At 34.8% G+C, this 10,920-nt stretch overlaps 2 protein-coding genes across 2 annotated transcripts; both read right to left on the reverse strand.

Moving 5' to 3' along the window:
* Positions 1 to 3,334: 3,334 nt before the first annotated feature.
* On the reverse strand, positions 3,335 to 3,950 carry LOC125585522 (asparagine synthetase [glutamine-hydrolyzing] 3-like). The gene is made up of 2 exons (XM_048754760.1): positions 3,834 to 3,950; positions 3,335 to 3,767 (listed from the first exon to the last, which is right to left on the reverse strand). Exons 1-2 carry the CDS (start codon positions 3,903 to 3,905, stop codon positions 3,558 to 3,560), a joined length of 282 nt encoding a protein of 93 aa, XP_048610717.1. The 5' UTR covers positions 3,906 to 3,950; the 3' UTR covers positions 3,335 to 3,557.
* A 4,618-nt stretch (positions 3,951 to 8,568) lies between these two features.
* Positions 8,569 to 10,920, reverse strand: LOC106429429. The gene is made up of 3 exons (XM_013870175.1): positions 10,636 to 10,920; positions 8,973 to 10,593; positions 8,569 to 8,873 (listed from the first exon to the last, which is right to left on the reverse strand). The coding sequence occupies exons 1-3, from the start codon at positions 10,918 to 10,920 to the stop codon at positions 8,569 to 8,571; spliced, it is 2,211 nt and encodes a 736-aa protein (XP_013725629.1).

The raw sequence follows: 10,920 nt of genomic DNA on the forward strand, positions 1-10,920 counted from the left end.
TATAACTACATTAAATAATCTTATATAAGATTTAGATTAATAGAAAACATATATATTATAGTTGATTAAATTGTAAATACATTATTGGTAAATAAAATAATCTATATTTTTAATTTTAGTGTATGTTCTAATTGTATTTAATTTTAAATAATATTTAAAATTTTATTTATTAAAATAATAATATTTACTTTTTATATATAAGAATTTTTATTTTTGAGATATTTAAATTTTTTATTTTTATCATTCGGTCAAATATGATAATTTGGTAAATTATTTTAACCAGTTAGATCTGATTTTGTTCTAATAAACTATTTGATCTGTATATATTCTGTTTGAATTATGTTATCTGTAGATCTGCATATTTTGATCTGTTTCACATATTTCAAGCATAAGAGTTTGAATGGGAGAGCAAAACAGTGATGGGACCTCAACTTATGCTTCTTTGTATAATATATTACCATCCAAGCTCTTTTTTTTTTGAAAAAATTAAAGTAATAAACAATAGAACTGCATAAATAGTGGTATTTCATTTTCCTTGTTCATTCAATCTTACGTATTGTTTGTTGTTTTTGATTGAATTTTGTTTGTTGATGTGTTTAACCTCAAAAATGTGTTTAATTGGTATAGTACTTTAACATATATGTTTCTTATTTTAAAAATATTTAAAACTTTAAATAGTTAAATATATATGTTACTTTTATAAACATGTTATACTTAATCAATCATGTAAGTAACACTTATATGATCATTTTAACAAAGACACTAGACCCTGACCCGCGCGCCAGCGCGGATATGAATTTTCAGTTTTTAATTATTTATTTTATTAAATGATGTATTTGTAATATTCGTTCATATTATATTCATTAAGTAAATATTTTTTTTTGCATCTTAAACTATCTATTTTTTACGAATGTGTGATATCATATAAAAACTATAAAAAAATGAGTATAGAGTTAATTAGATAATTTTAAAAACAGAAACTTTTCTTTCGTGTGCGATATCATATAAATAATGATCCACCCAGTTAACAAAAATCATGATTATTTTATGTATAATTTTTTTTATTTTGACCATTTCCTTAAAACTATATTAAATTTTACATATTTTAATTAGAATATTTTTAATATTATTACCTTTTTATTTGAAATGCAACTCAACATTTTTTTAACAATTATAACAAAATATTTAAAAAATATTTTTAGAATTTGTTTGAAAAATATTAAAATTACATTTTAAATTAAAATTATCCTAAAATATGATAAGTTTTGATGTAAACTAAAACTCAAATTATGTCAAAAATAATGATATTCAATGATAATAACAATTTTAATTGATTATTTTTTAAAAAATACATTTACAAAAATATTGTTTGAAAGAAAATTCATTTATCTTTCAAATATAAAATGAAAATATTATAATTAAATAATAAAAAATATAAATAAAAACCATAAATTTAGCAAATGACAACTGAGTTATATTATGCTAAAATTTTCTTTCTAACAATTTATCAAATGACAAATTAGTTATGAGCAAATAATACCATATAATTTTTAAAATCATAGCCGTTCTTAAATATTTTTTGAATATATAATTATTTTTAAGTTTAATCAACTGAAAATAATATCCGTACAATTGTGTGAGTCAAATTCTAGTTTTATTGATGCATGTTATATATTAGTGCTGCATGTTTTAGGTAACATTTTAATGATGTACATTTTTAAAAATCTTCATTATTAAAATTATGCACGTAAGGATAACACATGAGTTTTTTTGGTTGATTAAATGACATTATGTCCAAATTTATTTAAGGATATTTTATTAAGGTAACTGAAAAACACAAACAATAAAATAAGAAGTTTAAATTCATTTAAGCATATTTCATTAATGCAACTAAAAAGACAAGTAATAAATTAGGCAGTTTTATTCGTTTTAGGATATTTCATAAATGCAACTCAAAAATACAAGAAAAAAAAGAGTTTAATTAATGAAGTAAGAACATTTTCAAATTGATACTTCTCTTTTAATAATATAGATGTATATTTAAATCACTCCGAAACAATTTTTACGTTATATATTTTGTATTAACATTTTATATTATAAAATAAATGTACCACTACAAGTCATGGATCATAATACTAGTTAAATTATAATTTAGACGAAGAAAACATTTAATTCGTCAACTGAAAATTAAATTCGCTATGTTCACAACTTTCTTTAAATCTAAAAAAATGCATATGCAAGTTACGAAAGCTTCCCATTTAGGCAACAACTACTATTTATTTAAGGGAAAATTGGAAAAATGGGACACTCTCAACTTTTATTTGTCCTTTTAGTACTTCTGATATTTTTGGCAATTCTAGACATGTTTTACCCTTCTTTTATGGGAAAAATAGTAAACTGAATTTTAAAAATGTAAAAAAATATTAAGACTATTGGAAACATAAGTATGACAATATATATGCTTAATTTTTTTTTTTGAAAAAAGTTGAATCATATTTTATTTTATTTTCTAGCTACAGTTAGAAAACACATTCTAGTAATCTACTTAATTTAGAAATCGGATACTAAGTTTTATACATAGATATATCCAGGGTATATAGCGTAAACTAATATTTCTTATATATTCTAACGAAACTATAATCTGTTACGTTATAATCAAGAAAATTGTCTTCAATCTACCTACAGCTTGATAACGACATATAGCTACAACGCAATGATATACCTTATCTATATTATTTGTCATAATATGTTCTGCCTTTTACCTTATGTGACGCTTAATGAAGAATGTGTTTCTCATCTACTCTACTATGTTCTGCGTAAGGTAGGCTACATATTCTAGACAAATCCGAAAAATATGGAAGTCCATATTTGGTTAAAGATGTTTCCTAAATCTAAACTAAATCTACCCTAAATCTCTCATAGAATATTTTCTCCCACGTTTTTCTCCTACTCCCACGATCTTTCTCCGATCTTTTCCTCTTCGTACTGGTGTAAATCAAAAGGAACAATTTGAACAAGGAGCCGTGTTGTTGAGGCTGATTGCGTTAAAAAACAAAAACAAAAGAGACTCTGCTGGGGATCGATCCCATAATCTCTGGTTGTGTGATATATCGTAGACCAGTGCCTTATCCATTGGGCCACAAAGTCTAATTGTTTGTTGTGTGATATATTTAGCTTATAGACCTTTTAAACCCAATTAAAGAACATAGAGAAGAAATGAACCAAAATCTAGTTTGAACAATTCAAAGGTGTATGAATTCCCAAAACTTAATTTCTCAAAAGTCAAAACTGAACTGAAACAAATCTAGACTGAACACAGTTGAACGATACATCATACAGAAAAAAAAAAGTTGAAACTTTGTAACAGAAGAAAGATTCATATTCAGGAAAACAAATAGAAAATCACCAGAAACTTAGGTACATCCTCAGAAACTCCTAAAGTTAAAGAGACAACTTATTGGCACTTATTGACCCTACGGAAGATGATAAAGTATTGTCTTTTGAGAAAATAAGAGAAATGTGCGATGCAAACATTCGTTATAAACCTTGTTTAATCCTCAAACAATGCCTTCTGCAGTTTTCTCTGCCTGTAGCTTCTTAGGACGGGTACCTTCGGCTTTATCTTCCTCATAAGCTGCAACATGAACTCCAAGAGCCGCACAACCCGACAGGTCAAGGTTCTGTGACCAAGCAGCGTCCCATTCCACAGCCTTCGCTGTACTACATGGTACACTTGGACCTCCTGGCACAGTAGCTCTAGCAGCGCTCTGCTCATTATATGTACATATCAGATCAAAGATCAAAGACAGTTCAGGCAAAGAATGAAGTAGAACCTTAGGGAAGAATTTTCCAAAGATGGCTCTGTTTGAAAACCTTCGGTAGATAAGGATTCTTCTTATCATCATAAGCAATGCGTAACACCCATCCTTTCGATGTCAGGCCTGATCTGCAATGTGGTTTAGACCAGATCTTACATCAAACTGTGAAGGGACCGTCCGACGAAACCTGTAGTGAGAGAAGAATACCGTCCGATGAAACCGTAGAGAGAGAAGAGGACCGTTTGACAAACCAAAGAACAAATCCCCAATTCGCTGAATTGTATCTGAGAACAAAGAGAAGAAAGATAAAAACGAGATTAGAGACAAAAAAATTGATGATTTACGATGAAAAAAATAAGGATTCTCCGCTTACCCTAAATTGACATTGAAAGGGTTGAAGGCTTGAAGGTACACGGCGGAGAAGAAGAGAAGTGAAAAAATATTAGGGTAAACAAGTTTTTAATCCTTTTGTGGTTTTTTCTTTTTTTTATTAAAATTTAAATCAATTACGAATTAATTTAAATTTTAATTAAGGTTAATTTGGTTAATTATAAGGGTATAATGGTATTAAAGAGAATATAAATCTTATTTACCTAAATAATCCTCTACAAGTCTTATTGGAACAAATCTAAGATTAAAGTGTCTCATTTTTGTAATTTTCCCTTTATTTAATTAGTTATCAGGATATCAATTAATTAAGGGAAAATTGGATAAATAAGACACTTTGAACTTGGATTTGTCACATTAGGATTTCTAGAAGATATTTTAGGAAAATAGGATTTTAGACCTTGTAAAATACCAAAGTACCCTTAATTTACCAATTATGTTGAATTTAAATTATAAATTATAATAATTTTCGTAATAGATTTTAATGTTAAAATTAAAATCTATAAAAATTAAAAAAAACACTAAATGGGAAAAGGGGAGACGCGGGATGCCGCAAACCTAATTCCCCTTTCTCCTTGTCTTCTCCGTCATAGAGTCGTCGCTCTCCCACGGCGATTTAGGGTTCAACGGTGAGAAGCTCTGTTCTTCCTCGGTGTTTCATCAGCCCGTGGTCTCTACTCTCGTCTCCGTCACCATCCTTTTCGATCTCACTGAAGACACAACGGCTGCGAATCGTTCTTCCTCTTCGTCGGGTCAAATCGATTTTTGAAGTGTTCTTCCATCAATTTCGCTTCTCAATCTCACAATTCTTCACATAAGGTATTGGATTACATCTATAGATTCTCATATTAAACGAAATCGAAGTGTTCTTCCATTAAAGCTCGATTTTTTTTTTAAAACGATTTGGCGTGTTTCTTAAACTAATTTTGTTTCACGGATTGGTTAAACATCTTATACATCATTATTTGTGTGATGATATTGAAACCTTTACATGTTGAACTAACAATTTTGTCACGGTTTGTAGCTATGTCTGAGGAGCTACCGAAGAGGCTTTTTAAGGAGGGCGAGGAGCCCCGAGTTACTCAGATCAACAACAACTGCAGGATCGACTACATAATCCGAAAGTTCCAAGCGTGGCTGCCAAAGGAGTTGGATGTCGTGAAGAAAGACCCGGTTTTTCATCAGATTTTTAAGCTCCATGAGAATGGTCTTGGATACTCTGCCAGGGTGATACACAGCTTCTTGTGTAGGGAGCTGGTGACTTTCTTACAGCACGAGCTATGGTTTGTCTTTGCGAGGAGACCACTTCGATTCTCATTGCAAGAGTTCCACGCCGTAACCGGGTTTGAATGCGATATTCATATCTCGCTTGAGGAGTTTAAAGAGTGGAAATATGATGGTGGTTTCTGGAGCAAGGTTTTGAGGAGAAAAGATGGAACAATTACACTCTTCAACCTGTGGACTAAGGACAAGGAAGCTGTAAAGAAGTGGAGGAATGCAGATTGCATACGTCTTGTCTACTTGGCGATCATTCTTTGTGTGGTATTGGCGAGAGATGAGAAGGCTAATATCCCCCTGAAGTACATCGCGGTGGTCATGAATCTTGACAGAGTTCGACGGTATCCTTGGGGAGTTGCTGCTTATGACCTTCTCTGCAAATCAATAGCCAAAAATCGTTCCCAACTGAAGGAAAAGACCACTAGCTATGTCTTGGATGGCTTCTCATACGCCTTGCAGATTTGGGAAATGGAAGCGGTACCAAAAATTGGGAAGCTTTGTGGAAAAAAGCTGGATAAGGGTTTCAAGGACGGTCCTAGATGCATAAACTGGATGGGAGCTGCGAAGGTGTCATATGAGGAGATCATTCGCTTGGAGGAGATTATTACACCCAAGATAATTTTATCTACTTATGACGACTCCTTCCGGTTTGAAATGAGTATTTAGTATCTAACTGTATTTCCCTTTCTTGTGTAGGATGACATCTACCCATACATCTCATGGACAGGAAATTATGATGTTGTCAAAGCTCAGTCATTTCACAGAGATGATGATGTGGAGGATGATAGAATCAAGGTTCTGATGGAGATGATAAAGAAGGGGCATGATTTTAGTGAGCATGTTTGGGAAACTGAAGAAAATGAAGTGATTTCTTTATCTCTCGATGACGAATCAGCTGTGAATGATGAAGCAAGCGTGAATGTTGAAGCAGCCGAGAGTGATGACGACTTTCAGACTCCGAAAGGATCAAAAAACGTTGGTTCTAGATCAAAGAGGGGTAAAAAGAGGCTTCCCGATCGTGGTATGGAGAAGAGAAAGCATAAGGTTCTCGCAAGTGGTGCAAAGCAATCTCCTTTTTATGAAGACATGAAGGCTTTTATGACAAAGTTGTTTGAGCACAACTTCTCTGGAATGGAACAAAGGATACAGAAACAGATGGCCGAGACATTTGAGCAGATGCGGACAGAGCTTAAACAATCACGTAAGGAAGCCAGCGTTGAAGTTAAGCTTGGAGAGCCTTCACCGACAAAGCCATCGACGAGCCAGGCACCGTTGAGGAGGTCCACACGCGGGGTAAACAAACACTAGTCTTCACCATCCTCTTCAATGTTATTTTGTCTTGTTTAAGTTGGTTTGCGTGTCTGTTTGTTTTATTGGCATCTAAGTTATCGGCCTGAATTTTGTTGTACTTTATAAGGTCTCGGTTTGTATGTGTGCTTGGTGTGTAAGTGTCCTTGGTTTGTAAGTGTCTTGTTTGAACTTATGTAATGGTCTGGAACTTTTATGTAAAATAATTATGTAATGATAATGTATTTTGGTGTCTCAATTATTGCTTATTTGTCGTGACATAAAAGATGGTTCCGAGACTACATTCGATGTGAATTATAGTGAAGCAGATGATATGGGTCGCGGGATAGGTACGCAAGGGGTTGAAGGGATTTCTCAGACGTCGTATGTGCCAGGCTTTGATCCATCTCAGGACAAAAAAGAAGAAGACTGGTGGACTCCAATGACTTCGGTCCGAGGTTCAGTGGATAATCCAGTAAAGAAAGAAAAGACAGAGATGAATACAGCTCCACCGCCGTCACAGTGGGAGAAATGGTGCGAAAGAAAAGGTCATGGACTTCAGCTTAGCGATTCACCATTGCCAGAAGATGCTTCTCCGCAGGCGTCACTTTATTATATCTCCGAAGAGTCATGGAAAGGATTCACGGAATGGGCATTAAAGCCTATACCTTTAACAATTGGTCCTACATGCTTTAATTTGTCTGTAGCTACAAGAGTAGTAAGTGCTGGAAAATGGCTTGGAAACGAGGTAATGAATCTTGTACTAACCTTTAGTGAATTTATCTTCCTAATACTTCTTATATGCTATATTACTTAACTTTCATTGTAAATTTTTAGGAGATGGATGTGGTTATGTTTATATGGCGTGTGAACACTACATTGAATCGTTGGGCCCCTCGCCGTGTTGGAGATCGACTCCTCATTCTTCCTCGACAGAGAGATTGCAGCGGAGAAAAGTTGGAGATCGACTCCCTCATGTCTTCAGTAAATTCTTCATCCACTACAAGAGATCGCCTCGCGAAACAATGGGGAATTCCCACAAGATGCAATTGCGGTGAGGCAGTGAATCGTTTCACTTCAAAAACAATTCAAAATCCGGGAAGATTATTTCATTGTTGTCCTTTGGGATCTCAGAAGGTTAGTCGTGTTATCATATAACTGTCTCCTTGTTGTCCGATGAGAGCAGAATTAGTCAATCTAATTGTGTATTGGATGTTACTGATGAAGGACAAAACCCACTTGTTCAAATGGACTGACAAGTCAGTTGTTGAGGAGATTGAAGACTTCCAAGACCTGTTTGACGTGTTACTCGTTGACAATTCCGAGTTTCAGAAATCAGTGAGAGCTGGTGAGGCCATGATGACACGCCATGAGAGTAGAATTCAAGAGATGGAAGATGCAATGTGCCATTACGAAGAGAAGACCTCAGAATGCATTAGGGAACTAAGGGGCATAAAAGCTTTGTTTGTGTGTTGTTTGGTGATGGTCTTCTTGTACCATATCTATGCATGATGTTCAACAAAGGAAGCGACTTCGCGCACAACTACTTTTATGTGCTTCCTCAACTTGTTGTTTCTTTTTTTCAAAGAAGTTAAGACCATGTTTCTTGTTATTTCGAGGTGATCATCATCTACTGAAACGAATTATTTTGCAAATACTTTGGTTGTTACTAGAATAAATCGATTTGTCTCTATAGTTTAGCAAATACCAAATTGTCAAATAGGTTCTTAAACAGAAGGTCAAATAGTTTCAAAAGCAATAAGAAAAAAAACAGAGACAGATGCATACACATAACAAACTAGATGGGTAAATCGCATGTTCCTCTCTTGTGTCCTTCAGTTCCACAACGGCTGCACTTATACTTTTTATTCTTCCTTGATCCTTGAGAAGATGCGATCTTGTCTTCTACTGATTCATACCTTCTCTTTACTGGTCGACCAGCACTCTTTCTTGTCTTTGGTGGTAAAACCTTTGCAAGTTTAACCTCAGCAGGGACATTCCATTCAGACTCTAGAACTGCTATTGGATTAATGGAATCTGCATAGGCGGTTCTCCACGCTGCAGTGCTGTATAAGGCGTCAGTGAATCTGTGCACTTCCATACCTGTCAATCTCAAAAAAAACTTGATCAATATGAAGTCTATATGATGAAAATCCCGAAAATAAATAATTCTCAAGTATTCATGTGTTTATACTTCCATACCTCGTGAATAAATTGCAGGAATGGCGTGTCGGCAAGGAATTTTTCCTATATCATACTTACCACATGTGCATGTTCTTCTTTCCAAATCAACATGACAATCATATATGTCTCCTTTTACAACCGATCTGAAGTTGTCAACCTTGTAAACCTGGAATCCTTTTGCCTTCACAATTCTCCTATCAATCTTTCTCTCCACCTTAGCGGTTAAAGGATCTACATGCTTTGAGCTTAACAAGCGACGCTCATAGAACCATCGAGTCAACAGTTCTCTTATACTATCAAGCAAAGGAATAACCGGATATTCTCTAGGTATTCTAAGAACTGAATTTATAGACTCTACAGGGTTCGTGGTCCTAATGTCATACCTGGAGCCATGGAAGAGAGAACGAGCCCATTTGCGCACATCAGCCTCCCGTAGATATCTTCCAAGCTCAAGACTCATATCAAAAATTTCGGTGATACGTTCTTGAAATTCAGTGTACCTATATGCCCGTGAAGCCTTTTCCACCAACGCAGTCAATCCTTTTGTCTTGAAAAATGAGACCACATTGGTCAATAAGTGATGAATGCAAATTCCATGTGCTGATCGAGGGTAGATAGTCCCAATAGCTTTAGAAATAGACGCATTTCTAGCTGAGACAAAAGCTAGATCTTGAAAATCAGCAATAACCACTTTCAACTGTCTGAAGAACCACCCCCATGAATCGTCATTCTCTGAATCAACAACCCCAAATGCAATCGGATACAAATTAGAGTTACCATCTACTGCAGTAGCAACAAGAAGTGTCCCTTTGTATTTATTTTTCAGAAAAGTTCCGTCAACGACAATCACCCTTCGCATTGCATTGTAGAATCCTCTAACTGATTGCCCAAATGACATAAATAGATACATGAATCTTCCCTTCTCATTAGTTTCGTAGTGAGTATGCGTACCAGGATTTGCTTCTTTAATCATATGCAAATATGCTGGTATTTTAGAGTAACTGCGATCTGGTATACCTCTAGCAGCTGCAATAGCAAACTCACGAGCTTCCCAAGCGTGCCAATAAGTAATCTCACAACTATGCTCCATTCTCATAAATTGAATGATGTCATTCGGTTTTGGGCCATCGTTTGCATCATCAAATTGATGTTGTATCAGAGTCCCAATTGTTCTTGCAGATGCTGTTTTTCCGAATTTCCTTTTCTTTGAAGGAGCACATGAATGTCTTCCATCACATTGGTTGATCATGAAATATGTAGACCCATCTATTCCTTCTGCACGCACAGTCCAGTTGCACAATGCATCCTTACATCGAATATACCACCATTTTCTCGTGGATTTGATAACAGTGTAATCGAAATTATTCTTCATCGCCAAAATTTCCATTGTTGCCTTCAGAACCCCTTTACTTGTGAAAATTTGATCCTTCTTCACGAAGTCTCCTCTCCAAGCTCGACCATCCTTATCACTGTCTCCATTGTTTTGACAAAGTTCAATGTTTTCACTCCTTAAAGCACCGCAACCATCCGCAGCGACATGATTCGTTCTTTTAACAAAAGACTCCTTTGACGGCTTGACAAACTCTGCTCGATTTATCTCAGGAACTTCTTCATCCTCAACATTACTTGAATCACAAGGCTACTTATTCAAATCGATATTGACTCGTTCCTTTTGATTTACACCAGAAACAGAGAACATCACACACAAGGTAGTAGACGATTCCCTCTTTGCATAGCCCACAAAATTAGATGCTTGCCGATCATTGGTGATAATAATTGGAGGATTCCCTTTTTGATTCAACAAAGAATAACTGAACTCGGCATTAATGGCATTATGGTCCACCCCATAATCCTCACACACCGTTATCTTGAGCTGCTTCAACGTAGTAGTAATTGCTAATGTTACCATTCGACCACGCTTTTCTTTGTCTACCACGAAACTCCAGTCATCACCGCGACTACACAT

The sequence above is a fragment of the Brassica napus genome, chromosome C4, assembly GCF_020379485.1.
Source record: "Brassica napus cultivar Da-Ae chromosome C4, Da-Ae, whole genome shotgun sequence".
NCBI classification, from domain to species: Eukaryota; Viridiplantae; Streptophyta; class Magnoliopsida; order Brassicales; family Brassicaceae; genus Brassica; species Brassica napus.